General features: G+C 36.4%; 1 protein-coding gene across 6 annotated transcripts in view; it reads left to right on the top strand.

Moving 5' to 3' along the window:
• COL19A1 (collagen type XIX alpha 1 chain) overlaps positions 1-22582 on the top strand; it is a 190276-nt gene that overhangs the window by 126068 nt on the left and 41626 nt on the right. For 5 of the 6 annotated variants that reach the window (XM_027697963.1, XM_027697943.1, XM_027697953.1 and 2 more), the window contains 9 exons: positions 1477-1530; positions 9327-9380; positions 13809-13871; positions 14654-14698; positions 15662-15697; positions 16595-16630; positions 16739-16792; positions 18787-18840; positions 22440-22493. In XM_027697963.1, the coding sequence (XP_027553764.1) occupies positions 1477-1530; positions 9327-9380; positions 13809-13871; positions 14654-14698; positions 15662-15697; positions 16595-16630; positions 16739-16792; positions 18787-18840; positions 22440-22493 (450 nt within the window). The remainder of the gene's footprint in view (positions 1-1476; positions 1531-9326; positions 9381-13808; positions 13872-14653; positions 14699-15661; positions 15698-16594; positions 16631-16738; positions 16793-18786; positions 18841-22439; positions 22494-22582) is intronic. The other variant, XM_027697971.1, reaches the window with a different exon arrangement.

The raw sequence follows: 22582 nt of genomic DNA, 5'->3' as shown, positions 1-22582 counted from the left end.
AGGACGAATAAGGAAAGGGCTTAGATAGAACCAATAGGAGAAAGGGTAACAGGGGCACAGTGAAGGGAATGGTACACCTTATAATAAGGTGTATTATACTAACAATAAAACAATTACACAACTGAGTAAAGACAATGGGGAACAGACACTCTCATAGTCACGACAGTCACATTCAGCACATTACGGCGTAAGTACACTCTGATATATTTTCGTCCTCTTCTTCTGATCTCTCTTCACTAAGTTTCCTCCACCACTCATAGGATTCTCTTGGGGCACCTTCAGCAGTTTTCTACTCTTACTGTCATCATCTTGATCCCCTTAGCATAGATCAAGATTAATGAAAGGCAGAGCATGAGAGTGGTTTCTTACAGATCAGGGATCTCACCTGGAAAAAGTGAAACTGGATTTTACTTTCTGTTCCTGAGATTACTTCTGCAGTTTCCGCGAGATCATTATTTAATAAAATACAGAAGCAGGCTTAGAAATAGGGACCACAGCTTACAGAAATACCCCTATGTGTAAATTGTGAACTGTCAGCAAGCATTTTAATTTTTTCACTTTTCAAGCCAAGTTTTCACCACAACAACCCCCTAAAGCTTTACATTAATTTACACTTGCCATATGCAAGGGAAAAATTTAGTCTTAATGGATATAATACTTCTTTCTTTTCTTAGCCATCACACCTAGATATTACTTGTTCTCAGCAGTTGCTACTAAAAACGTGCATCAGATTTCAGCTTGGCAATAAAGAAGTAAATTCCTGTAAATTACTTCCATTTTTATGTTGATCTTCCTAAAAAAAAAGCACATGTGAAAACAGCAGTTGTTCAAGTAAGCTCTGTACTAAAAAATTATAGTAGTTACATATGCATGGTTTTTTTAGAATCTTAGTGGAAAGTCTCCCTTAAGTAGACTTTTATGGACCTTAAGTTTTAATGCAAATGATTTGATGTTCATTATATATACACAGATGGTAGTAATTGCACGAAGAAGGTGAATTGTTTTTGCAAATAAATCTCTGACTTGTGTGCTTGTTATCACATCCCAGTGAAGAGGGATATGGTTGTTTCTTAATTAGGTTATATTGCACATATGTACTTACTGTGCAATTCAGACTGCTGGAGCACAGTGTAACATCCCAAGCTCTGGTGTATTGAGACAAAATATAATTTGTTTACACCTCATCAAGGTGCTTTATTAATATCCTTGTCAATGTGTACTCACATTTGAGACAAAGCTTTAAAATGTGACAGTAGATGTTACAGGGATGCAAATAGTTTGTCGTAACTATTAAATGCAATCCTAGAAGCAGACAGGGTTGCAGTGACTGATACAGAGTATTCATTTTGGATGTTTTTTGATTTTTATGGTTTTTTCATAGTAAGCAAGGCAATAAATCTTTTCTTAAAATTCTTCTTCCAGATCAGTCCCTAGCCACAATATTTATAAATGTCTGTTCTAATTTTTTGTTTCTAGGGAAGACGAGGCAAACCAGGTCTCCCAGGAAAACCGGGGCCACCAGGACCTCCTGTGAGTAACTAGTGAGAAGAATGGGAAATTTTCACTCTGTCCTCCGACTTTGTTAGCATTTTTGTAGCAGGTTCCTGAATATAATTATAATTGCAAATAATTGATCTGTGTGTACTCTGATCTATCTATTCAAACAGCTACTATTGCTAGCCTTTTGATACAGCAAGTATAATAGGACTGGGTCCACAAGTATGAGGGACTACCCAGGAGGAAAAAGAACAAGATGCAAACTTCAGCAGGGGAAGCAGAAATTGACATTTCAAAGAAAGACTGGCCATATATGCTAAATATGAATACTGTGCATTCATTTCCTTAGCAAAATGTGTGATGCTCTGTAGAAGAAGGGATAATTTCTGTCTCAGAGGGGTAATTTGAAAGATGAAGGACTGTGTGAAGCATGTGCCAATTGTCTGAATGGTGGGGAGGATTATACCCAGCACTGGAATGAGCACTCAGCTGTGGTTCAAATGAGTTGACTGAAGAATTAAAAAGATTAAGAAATACATGGCTCTATTAAAGGATTTGCAATACGAAGAACTTAAAGGTTTAGCTCAGATCTAAGAGGTTTGGGATTTTATTTTTCTCCTTTACTTTTTTTTAAAGATAAATGATTTAAAATTCTAGTCAAGCGTGGATGTATACTAGTCTTCAATGAATGCAGCTTTCCTTGGCTACAGGAAGACTTGGTCATATTAATAAAATTCCCTGTATATTTTATTGTAAAAATACTGTTGTACACAAATACAAAACAGCTGTTCATGGATTAAACTTCTGCTACTTTACATTGTTAATATAAAACAAAGATTTCATAATTCCTTCTTCTACTTACCTAAAATAGGTAAAGGCTAGTAGTTTATGCATCTGAACATTTGGTTCACATGCTTCAACCTTGTCTTATTTCTAGAGAAGAGAATAATGCACTGCTGCATGAGATGCAATGACTAAAATACAATAGGTTTCATCCAGCCTCATCTAAAACAAAAACTGCATAAATTTTATAGATACTCTTTCCTTGCAAAATGTGTTCAGAAAGAGGAGTTGATGATGAAATTCATTTATCCTGCATAAAACTACATAGATAAAAATTAGTTTCTTGCACAGTTTGGACTTCCTGCAGACTGCAGGAGGCCAAACAGGAGAAAAGGAGTGATGCAGAATCTTTCTTAATACAAATGCCAAAAATAACCTTTAAAGAATAAAAAAGCAAACTATAGCAGAGGTCAATGTTAGACCTAATCTACTTAGCTTTTCATGAGCTGGTGAAAAGGTTTTTCTCCATTACAGATTTCTGCCATCATAGATTTGCTGGCAGGTCAGGCTTGTGAAGATTTATGATCCTTGACAGATATACTAGAAATCTTGAGTGGAAGCTAAATTGCGCTTCTGTTACTGAGTCATATTTCAGATTTTCTTACAGCAAATAGAAAACTCAACTTTGTCAACATGGCAACATCCATACAAGGAACTCCGTATGAGTACTGTAGCCTAGTACTGCGCACCAGAAAAGCATTCCTCAAGCAGCCATGGCCTAAATATTGGTTAAAAGTATTTGTTTCTGGTATAACTATCTTGATGCACTCCTTGCTTTGGGTACACCTATATCACTATCTTGTTTTCTTCTTCCAAGACCGAGAATGTACAACATAGAAAAGACATACTCTAAAAGCAGGAATGCCCACTAATGTGCATTAGCAGTATTGCCATGTTTGAAGTGCCACAGCTTGTACATACCAAAAAACCCTTCAACACAATCCATCATTCCCCCTCTCTTCTTGAAGGCTCAAACCATATTCAATTGTGCTATATTGTGCTTCCATTTACCCCTTTTCTACTAATAGTAAGCAACTTCTTCATGCACATGGATGTGCCTTTACTTTGGCCTTTCCAAAGCGCAACAGAACAGTCATACCTGCAGGATGCTGGTTGTCATAAGTTTGGCATACACAGGGTACAAAATGGTTAACAGATTGACTGAACATGTGAAAATGAGACTCTCCAGGATAAATAAGTTTGGGTTTTGGTTGATGCTTCAAAAGCATATGAAATTTGTATTTGAGAAAAAGGAGATTTGGTCATTAATTGTCAGGGTAGCTAAAGCACACACACACTGTGTGTTTGAAATTAATAAATTTACCTAATTTATATATCAGTTTATGCCATGATGTTAAATATTTAATTTAGATATTAAAACATCCAGGTGCTTAGTAATGACCAAAACCAAAAAAAAAAAGAAAACCAAAAGCTGTGAGAAGGAAAGTTCTGCCTCTTTCAGGAAGAAGTTGGTGGAGAGAATACAATACTCAGGGGATTTATTTTAAAGGACAGTCCTAATAACAGTGTGTGCAGATAGGGATTTGTGTGGAAAAGATTGGTAGTAAAATTAAAGAAAACTGAAAGTTACAAAAATTGCAGTCAGCATACATGCTGTGCTTTCATGTGACAGCATTATAAGGACATATTCTAACAGTCAAAAATCTACTTGTTGCATGGCAGCATTGAAGACTTTTCTAACCTTTTCTAAGTATCTCATCTTTTTTCTTTTTTTTCCCCTAACCTAATTGCTGGGGATTTTTTTTTTCAGTAAAATTAGCGCTTGTAGTGAATTTCTAGTCCCTTAACATGATCTGCACATCTTTGGTTAAAAACCTAGGTTGGTGTCAGAAACATAGATTGATTGGCAACTGGTAATTAAGCTACTCAGTTAAAATGGGACTTTCTATGCCGTTTCTTCCAGGTATCCTTTCTTTTGTGTAATTTTTCCCTTATCCTTTCTTTTATGTATTTTTTTCCCCTTTGGAACAAATCCTGTGCTCACAAAAGCCAAGGAGTCAATGAGGACTTTTATTGATCAGTTACAAAAATATTTTTGTAAACCTACACAGGTCTGTTCCCCCTTTGAGTATTTGTTTAAAGTCTATTAAATATTATGGACTTTTAAAGTGTTCTTTTACTCCCCTCTGTTTCAGAATTCCTGGTATGCATCCTTGCTCTCTGATGTACTGTTCTGTTATTTCGGTACAGGAGAGCTGAGATGTGTGCTTACATATCTCTCACTCCAGCAGGTAGCAATTTGCGCTGAAGTCAGAAATCCAGACGGGTTAAGTTAAGCAGCAGCTCCCTCTAGTGCTTTTTGACCCTTTCTCCACTTTGAAAGAGCCTAGATAGCAGTTTAAACCTTCTGTTAAATACACTTTTCGCTTCAGTCTCAGAAGCATTGTGAAAATTGTGATTGTGAAATCAAAACCTCTGTACCCTTCAAATGTATTTTATATATTTGCTTGCTTCCATTTTTTCTAGAGTCTTCTGAAAAAGAGTCTGTCTCTTTCACGTGCTGTTATCCTGCTCAGCATGGCTCTTCACTGAAATTGAAATGCTGATTTTACAAAACAAAAAGAAATAATAGGATACTGTGAGGTTTTAAGTACAGCATTTTGATCGGATTGCAGAACTGTGCTGATTGCCCTCTTCTGCCATAGCTGCTAATAAAAAGACTACAGGACTTATAAACACAGAAAGGGTTCCCAGCAGACTGTAGCTTGTTTTGAATTATGTATAATGGCTTTCTAGTTACCACACTTTTTTCTTTTTTTTTCTCACTACTTAAAATGACAGAATCACAGAATGAGTAGGATTAGAAGGGACCACTGTGGGTTATGTGACACAACCTCCCTGCTCGAGCAGAGTGTTTTTAAGGCATTGTGCACAGGATTGAGTCCAGATGGTTCTTGCATGTCTCCAGTGAGGGAGACTCCACAACGTCCCTGAGCAATCTGTTTCAGTGCTCAGTCACCTGCATGGTAACATGTGGAATGTATTTGAACTTGGTATTTATACATTTTCAGCCTCAGGGTGGAAAGGCCAAATTTTGCAGTCTTCATTTAGGTAAAGTGCTTTTCTGGTCTTGGGTTGCAGAATTACTATCATCTGCCTCATTTTGTGTAGAGTTTTATTAAGAGGAGATAATTTATTTTTCTGTTTGTTCTACCTAGAAGATAGCTGCCTGATGTCTGGCACTGTTTTACATGTTATGGTCAGTTGTGGGAGGTTTTGAGGTTGGATTTTTTGGGGAAGTTGGGGTTTTATTTATTTATTTTTACTTTTCAATGAATCAGCAGGTATTTCTATTTACATAGATGGGATAGAGGACAGAAAAAGGAGTTTTACTTGTTTTCCCATTAAGGGCTAACTTTATCTTTTCTGCCCTAATTTTCTCTGTCTCTACTGGAACTGTTATGACTGGAGGAATTCCATTTCTCAAGAGCTCCCATTTTAGTGGGACATCAGCTTGTTTATAAAATAAAAAGAGTGCTAAGCTAGAGTTGTACTACAGACTTCCACCAGTATAACACCATTCTTTGAGGTGAGTCTCAGTATGATTTCTGCCCAGTGTTGTTGTTTGGCAGAAGTGAAGTGTTATCAGCACTAGTTTTTAAAGGTAGGAAACATGAGGACTACCTGTTTTGGCTAGGTGCCATCTCATCGAAGCTATCTGTTGCAGAGGTGGAAAAGAAATTTTGGGTGTGCTAAATCACAGGCTAGTAAACTATAATCACAATTATTCATTCTCTTAAACCAACACATCCAAAGCTATTGTTTTCAACCAATAGATTTAATAGATTTATTTCATGATTGCTATTAGCCCTTGAAGCTCATCATTCAGTTCATCATACTTTTTCAAGGGGCTGAATTTCATAACTTTTGTCTTCTCAAGTATTTTTCCTTGGAAGATTAGCTTTGTGTTAGTCTTAAATTAAAATAGAGTTACATTTTGTTTGTGTTGCATGTGATTCAGTAGAAAATTTCACTTGAATTTCTTCATTTAATTACATATGCTTTTGGTCTTGTGATTCAATACGTATCTCATTGCCATAAAACTAGTTATCTTAACTAGCCAGCAGTTCGCCTTGGAAATTTAATTTCCTCTGCCTCAGGAAATACTGTCATTCCTCTACCAATGTTTGAAAGAGAGTGAATGTTATCATTGAATTACAATAAACAGAAAATCAAAGCAATGGTAAGTGAAAATTGTCAGTAGCATTTCTGGTTTTCCTGGACTTTCAGCTTCTTTTTAGAAGAGTATTGGAAATGCTTACGTGGTAGGATGCGAATGGTTGCAAGGATTGGTCATATTGCTTGTTTCTATGCATTAAGTTTTTATATCCATATCAAAATATAATTTATTTCATGTATGCTATTGTGGCAGACATCATGCCTTCATCATTTGCTCTTGGAAATAACTTGGAAAAGTTATACAATACTGCACATCTGCACTGATGAGTTTCACAATGTTTTACATTATAGTAATCAGAAAAACAGTATCTTATTTTAAGGGGCAGGCACCAATGTGAAATAAAAGGATAAAGTGATTACACTGAGTCACTTGCAGGCTGTGTTCTCCAAAATGGCCTATTCTTGAGATGCAACTGGTGCAAATTACTTGTTACACATTTTACTGCATGGACTGTGAGGTTGGGTAAACTTTTTCAGCAGTCTCATCTATACAGAAATGCAGATGAACTATAAAAGTAAAGGGAGGGAAATATATTGTAAACCCCTGTAATTTCACAGTTTGGAGCTATTTCCCGTTAAGCACCTGTGTTTCTATTCCTGCCTTGTCTATAGAAATAACATCTGAAACCTGTTTGTAATTTCAGAAAACAATCAGGACACTTCTTCAGTTCTTTTCTTATTCATACGACTGTACTCTCTGTGCGCTTCGCTTCTCTCAATTACACAACTTGATATTAAAAAAGATAAAGGAAATCCTGCTCAAGTGAGCTTCAAAGTGGCAGATGTGCAAAATTCTCATGCGAAAGCTAGAAACTGCTTGTACAATAATTTTTCAATTGCTGTTAATTTGATTGCTTCCTCACTTGCAAACCAATGCTACTGTTTTGGGTTTTTTTGTCTGCAGAGACTTCAGAGTGGATTGTGCAACTATATTAAAGGAGTGGAACAGTGTGGAAGGAAAGAAAGAGACTACAGTTTAGGAAAAAAGTCTAGAATAAAAATATTTTCTGTTGTACACTTGTTTAAAATGGTGTTGTTATAGTTTTATTATAGAAAGAATGATGGAAAGATAAAATTATTAAATTTATGTCAATTTTTGAAAACAGAAATACTAAAACCAGAGGTTGTTTATCTCTGGTAACACAAAAGCTGTGGCATAGTCAGGAATGCAATCCAAATGCCTAAAGTTCTCCTTGACTGTCTTAGTCATGAGGCAGTTCGAGGATGGGGATGTTTGAGGTTATGTCTGGTTTTCAAAACTGTGACGTACAATTGCTTTTCATTTTGTCAAGAATTATTTATTTTATGTACAAATAATATCTGACATATTGAGGTTGGTGGCAGGTACAGCTTTAAAATTCTTCCTGGGTTGTGTGGCAGAAGCAGTTTCATTTGTGTAAAAGAAACAACATGGAACATGGTAGCAAATGTAAAGGGAGAATAAGTTCTTATTTTTGACTCCTTGCAGGATTGCAGAATCCTGCAAGGATCCTGTGTTCAAGGATTCAACACCACAGGACTACAGTTGAGACATCTGAGCAGTGTCATCACAGTTCAGTCCCAATTCTGGATTGCCCTCTTTAATATGGATATCAAAGTAAAAATTCTACCATTAACTTCAGAAATCAGAGTGGAGTGAGCATCTCAGTGAAAACATCTTGACTATATTTATCTTATTTTTAACATAAAATTGAAGTGACAATTCACTTCAAAATAGCATGAATGGAAGAATTTATGGCCTTGTATCTCTTCCGATGTTGGGAACAAAGAGGGAGTGAGATACCTGTAATGTTTCATGTGGCTTCCAAATCATCCTAATGTCCCCACTAACACAAAAGCTGCAGAATGTAAATTAGGATTATAAAAAGCCCCAGAGAAGGAGAGCTGCTTTTGTGCCTTGTCTGTGTTAACATCCAGGTCAATCAGACTAAGTGACTTACTTAAGTATATTGTAATCCTGTTATTGAAGTCAAATGTTTCCTACAGCCATGTGCATGGCTGTAGTTCTTATTGCATTATATGAAAATTTCAACTCAAAGAGAGTAACTATGCTAATCTGTAAATTTAATTGACTTTTAATTCATAAGATCTTGACTGAACTGTCAGTGTTCTGCTCTCTTCTACAAAACTTAAAAATCTCATTGATGGCCTGGTTTTTGGCATACTATGCCAAAAAACGTTGGGTTTAATGTCCAGAAATGTTTTTTTGCAAGCATATTTTTTAATCTCTCCATCCTAAGCCTACATTTGAGTAGGAAGTTCCTTTGTCATTGTTGAATTTCTTGATGAAATATCTGTATTTAAGTGCAAACTTGCAATGCTAATAAAACTAGGAAGTTAGTGTTCTGGAGAATTCTGACATTCCTCAATTTCACTTTCTGTGCTCTTAAGTTAAAAATTTACCTGTTTACTCACACTAGGAGCTGCTTCTACATCAGACCCTAATCTTTGACTTAGTGGGAAGAGTTTTAAAATGCTGCAGAAAAAAGATGTTGCTCATACCAGAAGGGATTTGTATTAAAATCGATATGGATGTCACTACTGCCTTCTCTGACAGACCACTTCAAAATAAGTTGCTGGTTTCCAAAATTCAGAGATTTAGAAACTGACTTTCCTCCTCCTCTATGCCTGATAAAAAGATATAATGAAGTTACAGAAAATAATTTACTGTATGACCAAACAAAAATATAAACTCTTTTACATGCTCACTGCTCTTTGAATAAAGATATGCAAACATAAACTTAATTCAATTAAAATGACCTTTTGATACATATTTTTCCATATAGGGTCCTTCTGGACTAGAAGGAATTCTGGATTCATTGAACAAACATTATAATGAGGTATGGAGATTTGATATGGTGTCTGTGTGAGCTTATGACTAAGTATCTAAGGTAGACATGACTACAGTTTTGATCCCTGCAAACCACATTCCAAATTAATCCAACAGGTAGTTCCTTCTGTGTTCTCTTTTTGCATCCCTTTACAAGCTCAGGCCACGTTCCAGTCACATACCTACTGTGTCATCTGTCTTGCTGTCTTGCCTCCCATCCATCTTCTACTCACTGATTTTTTTGACTGGTGTAACTCAAAAAGCAGGTGGGTGGACCATGGAGCTGTTAGCAGGAAGCACCAGCTCCCCACTTCTAAAACTAATTGCTCTAAGTTGTACTTGGCATTACTTTCTTGACTTGCTCTGTCATGATTTTAAGAGTAAAATAGAAAGACAAGGCATAATTTTGAAAAGATCTGCTAGCAATCCATGAGAACTGTCCTTATATTTGTATTATAGACTCATAAAAATAGTCTTAATTACAAAACCACCTGCAGCTAAAAGCACTTAATAGAAAAAAAAAAAAGTTAAATCGGATAGGATGGTGTTCCACATGACAGAGCTTTGAAATACTTACTACAGATATTTCAAAGTTGTAGTGTCTGCCATTGTAAGAAACCATAATTCAGAGATCACAGAAGTTTGCTTGATTGATGCTAGAGTAGTTAACTTATCTGATCAGAAAATTCTATTTAATTCAAAGACTTATGAAACACTACTACAGCAATATTTGTTCAATATAAAGGATAATGTGTGTATCACACCTTAAGTCATGAAGGTCAAGCCTGGAAGACATCCATTTCTTTAAATATTAGAATGTATAACTATGAAGAGCAGGTGAATTCAGGGTATTCTCCTATACAACATTTCTAGACAAGTACTGAAATCTTTTCTTGAGTAGATATTCTGGAGCTAAGTTCATGTCAAATCTATCTTTTCAGTTGTTTTGATAACTGAAGTGATTTCTCTGTTATTTCTGATATTTGATTCATTTCAAATCAGTGTATCACCTTAGAAACATGCATTAGGAATTAAACATGGGGCATTTTCATGCCTGGAGACTTAGTTTCTGGTTTGGTTTGCCATTTCAAATGTATGTGTTGAAGTTTTCTATATTTTAATTTTACACCTTTGGTTTTCTTACGAGTTAATTTTTCCCACCAAAGAGCTTTTGCTGATACCAGGCCTGTTTCCTCTATCAATACCATATTTATTGTAACTCATTCCCCGCCTCTGCACTATGAATTTCTTTTATCCTGGTAGTACCTTTAAGGTAATTCTGCAAGAGGAAATACAAGCAGTGGTGATCTTCTGGAACTGATAAGCAGGTGTCTCAAAAAAAAAATTTTTCTTTCTTATCACTGTAAGGCTCTAAGTGTTTGTAAGGTGGCTTATATTTCGTAATTAACAATATTCTGGAAAAAAAGTTAGACCAGCTGCTACGTGTCTATAAATTAATTGTCTTTTAAATCCTGTACACCCTAACAACTTTTCTTCCTTCAGCTGTCTAGTTTGAAGACTAATGACTCTGTCACAAGCAATTAACTGTTAAACAAGGAAATGCTGTTTGCTTCCTGGTGAAAGAGGAGATGGCTTTCTGATTCAAGCAACAAGTTCTAAATATGCAAAATTTCTGTAACTATGTGTTCAGAACCTCCTAGAGTCAAAATAAGTCTCTAACTGCTTCAGCAAACATATTAGTTCCTATACATTTTATGATGGGAGTAGGATGTTTCCATCAAGGACAAGACAAAAAGTCATCAAAGACAAGGACAGCTTCTCTGCTTTGCCATTGATTCATGCAGATGTATGCACCTGTAACTTCCTTTTTTTCCCCCACACTATTATATACTATGACAAGAACTGATTTTGTCCACTGCACATTGGAGGCACTACAAAATTTTTCACATTCCAGTATATAATTTCCAGTATATAATTCCAGGATATAATTACCTCAGTAATTTGCATTGGTAAAATGATATTTCAGTGATACCCTGAGGTTTTTGAGATTCCTCACAGCACAGGAAATGATCTTGTCATTTTTCATCACTTTATGAATGTTCTTAAGGATCTCATAAGGTCTTCTTTCAGTTTGGTGTTTAAAAGTGTTCACATTGTGACCACATTTTGGTTGCTATAGATATCTTAATACCTTTTTATTTTTCCTGAGGATGTTAGTATGGCTTCTTTGTGTTGGTATTTTCAGGAACCATGAGAAACTTCTACCAAGAAATGTGGTGACTCTTAAGACCCATCATAATTAATGTCTCTTTTTTTTCTCTCTAATTTCTCTGTTTCTTAGCAGATTATTTGCTGTTCTTCTGAGTTCTGTATGATATCAAGAAGTAGTTGTTTTTGCATCATGTAATTAAATAATTTGTTGCAACCAAGGTTCTTCTGGCTCAGTATCAATCACTTTATTGTGCTAGGAGGCTGGAGTGCAAGTCTTTAAAAGCATAATATACTTGATCCATGTATACAGTGAAAGAGAGCAATATAAATACAATTGCTGATCGCAGCAGCAAATTGTGATGAACAGCAAACCAAGATCAGCAATCTTTCTTTAATGAAGGTGAGGGGAACCTGCTGAGGAAAGTAGTAGCATTGATTCTTAATGGGTTGGGAGACAGTGTTGGAGCCTTTCTTCTTCATTCCTCTTTTGTGCCTGTTCTTGCAAGGCATGTGACTATTTTTATATTCCTTCTTGTTATGTCTTTTGTGCTTTCAGTGTAAATGAGGTACTTTACATGTGTTCAATATATGCATTTTTTTCTCTTCTTTTTGCCAAGAAACTAGTTCTGTCCTGTACTGCAGGTTACATTCCTTCAGCGACTGGTAAACAATGCCTCATGATTTGAGTTTAAATACTCTCAGGCCTCTGTTATCATCCTTTGCCTGGGCTTTCAGGGCCTCTGCAATCTTTTTTACTTATCAGTTTCCCACACATAAATAGAAGGTCACTTTAGTCAAACTTGCTTCTAAACATCAGTTGAATCTAAAATGTTCTACAACACATAAAAATAAAAATGAAAACAAAACACAAAGAAATTGAAACTGTATCACAGTCTTTCCAAGAAATGTTTTAGAATAATTATAATTCATAGTAATTTTAGATTATTCTGGAATAATTAATTGTTAATTTTCTAAAATTTTTTTGCTTTACTATATTTTACTGAAATTTCGTTGTAAGGAGCAAATTACCTATAAATATGCAAAGACCATAAAAGTAGTTATTTAGTCTAATAGCCTCTCTTTTTTTTCCCTCCATGTATGCATAAGAAATGCACAACTAAGTATAAATCATAATTTATAGTGTACTCATTATAACAGACACTTGATTGTGCTCAGTCCAGTGGTAGTCAACTACTTCTCATCAATACTCAGGTTCCTTTATTCCTTTATCTGGGTATCTGCCTCTGGCTCTGAAGGTGATTTTGATAATTAGTGTACCAACAGTGCTTACAAACCCTAAGTACCTAAGAAAATCCACCATGACATTAGCATTTTAAAAATAATAATGATTTTATTCAGTTTATATTCAGTTACCTACTTCTGAAAATATTAGCAGAGTGCAAATGGCACTTTTATTCATCATGATGTTTCTCTATTTTAGAGATATGGAAACTGGAATATGGCCTGCTAAGTGTTCCCATTCAACCTAGTGGTACATGTTCTAGGGCTTAGATTCCTTGGGTCTAGATGGGTGCTCATTTTTCAGGATCTTTTTTTTTGTTGTTGTTGTTGTTTCTTTTCCCATTGTCATTAAAAGAAAACACATTCCCCATAAGTAGTCTGAGTCTGGCTTTGTGAAAAGGAAATAATTTGCTTTGTATTTTATTGTGTCTTTACCTTGTAGAGAAGAGTAAATAAATGCAGTGCAGTAAACACCTGAGCACGTATACAACCTGAACCTCTGGTTCTTAAACCTGTCTATTTTCTTTGAGGAGCAGTGTGAGAAACCTGTTGACCATGTTCATTCCCACTCCTTCTGTCTCACTACTGTAGTAGACTTAAATTAGTCCTACATTCTTTTGCATTTCATGCTGCTGAAAAGTAAAAAGCTTGTGGTTTTTTCATAGGAGAGAAGTGGGTTTTATTCTTTTTTAGCATACTTGAGGAACGTACTGTAACAATGAGCATAAAAGTATGTACTTTGCATGGAGTTTTTTTAAAAAAATAACAGATTTGCATAGCAATGTTCAACAAAGACATTTCCCTTTTATGCTTTTGTTCATGTTCTGCTAATCTGGCTGGTTGCTTAAATACAGTACCTAGTTGTACTGCATAGGCATTTATTATCCCTTTCTAGTAGTAAATTAGACTTCTGAATTTACATACTGGTAAATTACAAGAAATTGTTATGGTAAATAAATTGTTACTGTATGTGAATGGTGCCATTTTCTGTTTTTTTGATCTTTGTGATGATATTTCTTTCCAGAGTGATACAAGACTACTAGGAGTACTTGGGACCCCTGGACTTAAAGGCCAGAAGGGAGATGTTGTAAGCATTTGGGATGAATTTGGAGAAATTTCACAGTGCCTATCTAACCTGTCTCTGCCACACCTAACACAGTATCTTTTATTCGATTTATCACAACAGGCTTTGAAGGAATAGATTTTAGAGATGATTGGCACTTTGAACTGTGTAGTCCAATATCCAGCTCATCGTGCTATCCTGCAGGAGCAGCACACGATCCTTTGTCCTCTAGTATAAACAGGAAGGCAAAACGCTGAAAAGACTGTGTGTGGTTTCCATAATGCTGTCTGAGAAGTCAAATGAGCTGACTTGCCTGCTATGTGGAAAAGACTCTGAAAAAGTTGAAATTTGGAAAATATTTTGAATAGTAAATCATGAATATTTAAAGCAGTTTCTCTGTAACAATAGGACTTTCTATACCAAGAATACTTATAGGCAGCCTCTAAATATTGCATGGAAGTCAAATTCTGAATCCACACTATATGATAGTATGTTGTTTATAGTCATCTGTCCTGTGTAAACAGTAGAATGATTTTTTAACAATTGCATGTGTTCCAAACTTGTAAGAGAAGAGACAAGTGCTCTGGATATGTGACAGAATTGACAACATTTTTTATAGAGAAGCCTGCAGATCTGCTATAGAATAGTCATTTAAATTCATTTGCACATGTTTAAAGCTTGAATTCCATTGCAATAATAGTTAAGATGTGGCTTACATAGAACAAAGTACAGGTAAAGAAGGGGAGAGGTTTATCTGCATTTGTCAGAATATAAAAGATTTTAAAATGAATTAATTTTGTTAAAAGGGTCAAAAAGGAGAATTGGGAATGACTGGTGCAAAAGGAGAAAAAGTAAGTTAATTCCTTACTTATGTGCTCATGTGTTATACTAGAAGTTAATTAAATGTACTGATTATTAGTGAAATCTTGGAAAATATACAAGGGATCAAGAAAATATATTTGGGCATAGGAAAAGTTGTCATTCTCTAAATATCTGTATTTATTCAGGCACCTCCTTGGGTGGGTATTTATATATGCAAGTAAATTTCCCTGTTCTAGCAATTCACAAAGTCCTTACTTTTAAACACATTCAGACTTTCACTGAATACCAGTTTAAAATTGTTTATATAAGTTTATGACCAGAGACTTCCTCATGAACTAGGCACCATTCACATTTTTTCAAGTTATGAATGTGATCTTCAATATCTCTATGAAAAAACATGAGTCTTTAAATTATTAAAATTTAGAAATAAACCTTCTAATTTAGTATCTTTTAGTTTGAGAATAAATTTTCCAGAATGATTGGAGGGGAAAGTGGGGTATTATTGGGGAACAGGTGTATATTTTGCTTTTCTAGGAATGGGTGATATACCCAGTTCTTCATCTACTGATGATTAGGCATTTTGCTATTCAGCTATCAGGCTTCCAGTTGGTTTCTTTGGTCATATCTTTCTATACAAAGTTTTCATACAAGCAGAAACATTTTTTTACTCTGTTGATATCACAGATTTATGATTTTGTGTGCTATAGAGCACTTGTGTTTGGGAATTTTTCAGTTTTGGATGCATTATCACTCTCTTTAGTTCACGTTCCTGACCTTCCCTTGTACTCCTGCTTGAAAGGATCACACGTGCCATGGTCTTGGCATTAAATCAACATCATCCTTCAAGTAAACTTTTGTAGTCCATATATTTGTATTTTATATAGGTTTAAAAAATGCAACATTTTTCAAGGACTCTTCAACAAAACCAGGCATATAGACTATTTACCATTTAAAAAAAAATCTATGTTAACCTCTTCCCTATGTTTCCTTAGGGAGAGCCTTCTGAAAAAGGGGACAAGGGAGATCCAGTAAGTATAGCGTTTTTTGAACTGATGTGAATAATGTACATTCAAGATTATTTCCATACTATATTCATGCTGTAATTCCTTGTCTTTGTACATGTTCATTAGATTCAGGGATTATGTGGGATAGCACATATATTGTCTCCTGTCTTACACAGGTTATAAATAAAAAACAGAGATGCCCAGTTCTTCACCATTTCTGTTGTTGGTACAGTCCATGAACTGAGTTTAAAGCACACACCTTTTTTTTATTTTATGTGGAGGTTCTTTCTTCCAGTTATTTCACAAATTTTTTTATGGCCTGAACTGTATTATTTTTATGCCCCTAGTGTGGCATTTAACATCAGGCAGATTTTATATAGTCATTTTATGTGTGCATAAACTTTTTATGTTATTTTGAGGCATATTTTTAGAACCCTCGTTCTGTAAGAGTGTGTTTACCTATGTTACTTATTTTTAATTAATTATTGTCCCCTCTTATGACATTTGACAAAAGCTAGTTATGTTTTTTAATACACAACTCAAGGTTGCTTAGATTTTTGTGATTAACATGTTATAATAACCAAAATAAGCCTTACTGCAATAATGTGTGGGTTTGGAGGTGAATACTGTGTACCGGAAGAGATTTCATCGTGAAGAATAGGCTTTTGACTGGAAAAACTCTTATGCAAATGTAGTATTTTCAAACATGTTTTTCTTTAAAACATTAGGAAAACCTGAAAAAAAATTAGTTTGAAAGAGGAATGCCTTTCAGAGTTTGCAGAAAAAAAATCAGAAATTCTTTAATACTTTCTCAATATTTAAGTTTGCAAACTGTGTTACAATATCTTAAGTAGCATATTAAACTCTTAGCTGATCTTAGTTTAAGTTTTAACTTCTTATGGTTGTATCTACTGTTTTCAGGGAGAGACTGGAATGCAGGGCTCAAAAGGAAATAAGGTATTTTCTGACTCGTGCACACTACATACATTGCTGATACACATAGCTGATACTGGAAGACATAACAGTAACCCTGGATTTTTTTGTTTTCTCAAACAATGTCATTAGGGTGAAGTGGGAGTCCCTGGACCACCTGGTCTTATTGGAAATCCAGGATCAAAGGTAGGTGAAAGGTATTTCTGTGGTATTAACAGCAAGTGCATTCTATGCTATTATACAAGAGGACTGAATGCTATCAACTCCTTAGCTAGTATTAAAGGACAGAGAATGCAAATAGTTTATATCAAAAGTTTGTGCTTGGATTATGGCTATTTTACGTAAGATTTGCATTTTACATAAAGTTATGTTGTTCTCAGCATCACTCAGGAATATTTAAGCAAAGCTCAAATGTTATTTGGTCACTCAAGATTATGAGCACCCATTTTGCAATTACAAATCCACTGGTAGCTGGGTGTATCTATCCATCAGTGAGGCAAGGAGTAACCACTGCCACTACTACTTACCAGTTCCTCTGTTTAATCTTATGAGACTGTAGGTGATGTCAAACCAGTCATTACCTTGCTTTGAGTCTATCCTCAAAGGCAAACTCAGGAACTGTGTACTGGACAGTGAGGTGGATTGAGAGCTAGCTGAACAGCAGATCCCAGAAGGTCATGATCAGGAGCACAGGGTGTAGTTGGAGGCCTGTCAACTAGTGGTGTCTCCCAAGGTTCAATATTGGGCCCAGTATTGTTTAACTTATTCATCAATGACTTGGATGAAGGGGTAGCTACCTCCTCAGCAAGTTTGCTGATGACACAAAGCTGGCAGGAGCAGTTGATGCCCCAAAGTGCTGTGCAGCTCTTCATAAGGACCTCAACAGGTTGGAGAGGTGGGTAGAGAAGAACTGTCTGATACTTAACAGAGGCAAAGTCAGGGTCCTGCAACTGGGGAAGGAAGAACCCCATGTACCGATACAGGCTTGGGGCTGACCTGCAGGAAAGCAGCTCTGCAGAGAAGGACCAGGGGGTACTCCTGGCAGACAACAAGCTGTCCATGATCCAGCAGTGTGCCCTTGTGGCCAAGAAGGCCAATGGTATCCTGGGGTGCGTTAGGATCAGCATTGTCAGCAGGTGAAGGGAGGTTATCCTGCCCCTCTACTCAGCCCTAGTGAGGCAAGTCTGGAGTGCTGTGCCCAGTTCTGAGCTCCTCAGTCTCTCTACAAGAGAGATATGGAGCTCCTGGAGTGGGTCCACTGGAGGACAACAAAGATGAATAAGGGACTGGAGCATCTCTCTTACAAGGAAAGGCTAAGGAAGCTGGGCCTGTTCAGCCTCGAGAAGAGACAACTGAGAGGGGACTTCCTCAATTTGTATAAGAAGGGAGGGTGTCAAAAAGATACATCCAGGCTCTTCTTGGTGGTGCCAAGCAACAGGACAAGAGGCAATGGGCAGGAACTGATGCACAGGAAGCTCCACCTAAGTATGAAAAAGAATTTCTTTACTATGTGGATGACCAGGGACTGGAACAAGATTGCCCAGAGAGGTCGTGGGGTATCCCTCACTGTAGATACTCAAGAAACTGTGCCATGTGCTCTAGGATGACCCTGCTTGAGCAGGGAGTTTGGACCAGATGACCCACTGTGGTGCCTTCCAATCTTACCCATTGTGTGATTGTGTGATTCTGTGAGGAAAGTAGCTGAAGCACAAATGTACTTGAGAGTCTCTCATGATGCTTTGTGTCAAAGAAAAGTACAATTGGAAACTGGTAAAATGTAACCTCCACCCAACACTATTCATGTTAGATATGATAGTACCCAAATTTTAGAACATCAAAAGAAAGCCCAATGATAATGCATGTAGTTATAGAATCCACAAAACTGTTGTCTTAAAAATGATTCTTGAAATCTTGATTTATTCTTTTATTATGTCTTACCCTTTAGGTATTGCCTTGGTATTGACTTGTATTTGCTTTGTATACATACTTTGTGTTTTGTACATATCAGTCCCCAAGATTTATTGAACATTAGAGTAAGGGAGAATGAGCAAACTCTACTTCTTACTTCATGTGGAAGATAATTCTTAATGCCAAATGTTTTAATCTATTTATATATAAATATGCTTTACACCAAATTACAATAGTGTATTGACTTTTACCTGTATTATATCATTTCACAGGGACTGCAGGGCCCTCCAGGACCTGTCGGACCCAGGGGACTGCCAGGAGAAGTTGTATGTATTGTGCAGTTTCACCAAGCTGTAGCAGTGTGGTGTGTGAACAGTTAGCCAGTGGAACAGTACCGCAGAAGTTATCATAGGTGGTCCTTTTGTGGGTGGCACTATAGCGATGATGGGTTGAAGCACAGTCAGATGGAATGCCTCCATCAACTGACCTTTAATCTCGAGTTTCAATAAACCATCTATATCCTGCTTCTGACACCATTTGACAGCCTGAAGTGGATCTGGATATTGGGATTTATTTAAGAACCACTAAATTGAGTTCTTTTACCCTTCCTGATTATCTCTTGCTCATTCCCATGTTAGCATTATATCCTGGGAGATTGTTGCTTGGCCAGGACAGTTGGGCAGCAAGTTGTCTTGGTTTGTGTTGTGCAGCTTCTCACGGTTACCAGCTGCAGGTGCTACTGGCTAAGGCTCACCAGAGATTCAGTGTGCCCTTAACCTTTACGTCTGAGTGCAAAACTGGTGGGTTGGGAATCTCAAGCAGTGATATGTCTCAGCAGAATCTGAATGTTCCTGTAGTTATTTTGCTTTTGGGTGTCCCACATTCAGGTCTGCCAATGGATTGAGATTTGTCAAGGTGATAAGAGTCTCCTTCATGGGCATTTTAGTGTAACTGTAACCATTATGCCACTGGGCAACAGGCTGGTGGGTCTGCTGGCTGGTTGAGATTTCTCAAGCTGGTAGGCACCTCCCTGAAGATCCAGAACACCTGTAACGCTTGTGCCTCTGGGCAGGAAGAGCGTGGGTGAAATGTTAATCCAGTCTGGATTCTCTAGGAAACATCTTAAACTATTAAGCACCATTGCACTAAACTTGAAAGTTCACACACTCAACTCAATGCTGTCTCTAATTCTGGCCTTGGCAGAGTTGGGAGGGGGGGCCGCAGGGCTCCCCTCTCCTCCCCGGAGGAGGAAGAAGGAGCCCAGCCACCCCCTGGCCTTCCACACCTACACACAGCAGACACCAACAGAAAAACAAAACTGCTCACAGCTTCCCGTGGCTGTGTATATATGATTTTGAGCAGAAACGAACAACATGAATGGTGATTGGCTCTCCAGGGAACACTGCCCTGGCACCCAATCACCTCTGAGCCCCTGAACTCTCAGGGGGGGCCAATTTCAAACTATGACACCTGTGCATTTGACTGAACACCATCATATATACAGCAGAAACCTCTTCTGGGGTGGTGGCTGCCTGTCTCACTTCCAAATTATAGCACAATCCCTCTTTAGGTGTGCAGGCAACTATGTTCTGCCTAATCCCCCATATAAACTGAAATTAGGTTTCACTCCACAACACTTGTGGTGTCACATAACCTAACAAGTGGCACCTGCCCCCTCTTCTTGGTCTTGCACCTGCCTTCCTCCATAAACCATAAACTGGCTTTTAAGTAGCATTTTGGAGATTTGAATGGTTAGATCCAACAACTGGATCAAAAAAAGCCGGCATGGAGAGCAGGCAATGTTAGCCTAGCAGAACAGAAGCTACCAACAGAAGCACCTAGGTGCTGGTGTTGTTGCATTTTGTCTTGGGCCTTTCCAAGCATGCTCTGAGACTACTTTGTTGAAGAGAACTCTTATTTTGAACAGACTTTCATATCATATGCTTTTTTAATATTAGAATACCATTCTAAGTTATACACAGGTGGCAGACTTTTTATTTTTGACCTGTAAAAAGTCTAAGGTATGTAAGCAAAGTGACAACTGGAGTACAGCATCTTCAGCTCCTGGCAGAGGATAGAAATACTAGTATTCAAATCTTCAGGTAGTTATTTTCTACTGGGTTACTTACTGACCATTTCTTTAAAACTGATTTTCCTACTCAGTTTAGGCACACATTTTTTCAATTGTGTCTAATGTATGTATCATCTATACAGTAGTTTGTAAGCCTCATCTGGTGTGCTTCTATTTATGTGTAGATCCCCAATCCTACCGTGAAAGATAACTACATACTGCATTTCTCTCTTGCTTGTGTTGCCACCATCCCACTTGAGTTCATAATTGCTGCTTTTGAAACTGCTGTTCTGATGGATCTTTGATCAAGTAGCATTTTGAACAGATAAATACTGGATATAATGTATGTAGATGTTAGATACAGATGATTCTTGAAGACTCATATTTGTACATACAATTCTAATATGTAAAAACATATTTAAATATATTATAGAGACGTGTTTATCTCCAGTCTTGTTGTATTGTTTTGTCTTCTAAAGATTAAACATTATGGATTAACAAATATGTGCAAAAATTTTATGCAGTATAATGAAAATTTTTAAAGGTTGAAAATTGTTTTACTTTCACTTACATCATCAAAGACCCATCCAGCATGTAAGACTTACATCTTTTCTTTTCCTAAGAAATCCCTCAAGCTTGGTCCAACAGAAAAAAAAAAAAAGAATTGTAGAAGAGTTGGAGGTAGAGTAGACCATGATGTCTGATCCATAATCAGTAAATTTAAAATTCCATATATTTTTATACTGATTTGGTCTTGGTATAAGCAGAATGTCCTTCATTAGGGTACCTTTTTTTCTTTCTTATGCTTTTAATTTGCTTGGTTGGGTGAAACAAGTAGCTGTCTGTATTAAGCAGAGAAAGCAAACACACAGCTCTTGAACCTTCACTACTGGCATGAAAATGTTGTCATCCTTCATATGTCAGTGTTCACAAAGCTGTGTTTTACACTGAGAAGAAAAATTGAAACAATATGTGTTTCTTTGTCTTTTTCTTAGAAAGTTCATTTTCTAGTCCATCTGAAGTTTCAGACTTGGATTTTACTTTTCAGTTTGCTCAATTTTATCTTTTACTGTGAAAATTACTGGTATTAATAAAACACTTGACTAAACGATTGAATAACATTGAAGGGTCATGGAAAAAGTTTTCTGTATTTGTTACAGCATAGTAAGAGAACCCAATTAAGCCTTCCTTATTATTTAAATAGCTTCTATTTAGATTTTAATCTTTTTTATTTCTCTGCATTTATAAAAATCCGTAATGAAAAAGAAAAGGGAAAATACTGAAGTTAAAATCAAAATGTAAAAGATGAAAATACTTAGGCAAACGAAAGGGTGGAACATATTTTATTTGCTGAAAATTTTTGACTGTCCATTAAATATCTTAAGCATTTTAAAGGAATTTTTTTGGACTAAATAATGTGCAGGAGTGGGAATTCATTGAGGCTTTTAAGGTACCAATTTGAATAATTAACTGGTGTAGGGAATCATGCAGACCTTTATGGGCAGAAAAGATGAGACACTTATTTAAAACTCAAGTTTTTATGTGCTGTTGCCCTCCTTGAAAAAATTATTGATTTTTCAAGACTTTTGAAATAGAAGAAATAAACATTTCAGTCTTCGCCATTCTGCCCTGAGACAGTCCAGAAAATAATCTTGATTATTACATTTCAACTAAAAGAAAAAGTATTCATATATTTAATTAAAAAAGCATTCATTAACTTATACTCTTTAACATTTGGTGTCAATACTAATGCATAATAAATAATCCAATGTAAACTAGTTTTTGTCTGTAATTTTAAATAACCTTTAAGGGAATAGCTATAAAAATGTACAGTTATGTTTTTATTAATCCCAGGGCTTACCAGGAGAGCATGGGGTACCAGGAAACCCAGGAGTTAAAGGAGACAAGGTATTTTTTTAAGTGTTTTTAATTAAGCTTGATATGTTAGAGCATATTAAATTGTCACCTCAGAAGTAACCTTCCATCCTTTTGTGGTG

Source organism: Neopelma chrysocephalum, unplaced genomic scaffold (genome assembly GCF_003984885.1).
Source record: "Neopelma chrysocephalum unplaced genomic scaffold, ASM398488v2 Primary Assembly neopelma1_23b, whole genome shotgun sequence".
Taxonomy (NCBI): Eukaryota; Metazoa; Chordata; class Aves; order Passeriformes; family Pipridae; genus Neopelma; species Neopelma chrysocephalum.
This window is presented reverse-complemented; position numbering and strand designations above follow the sequence as displayed.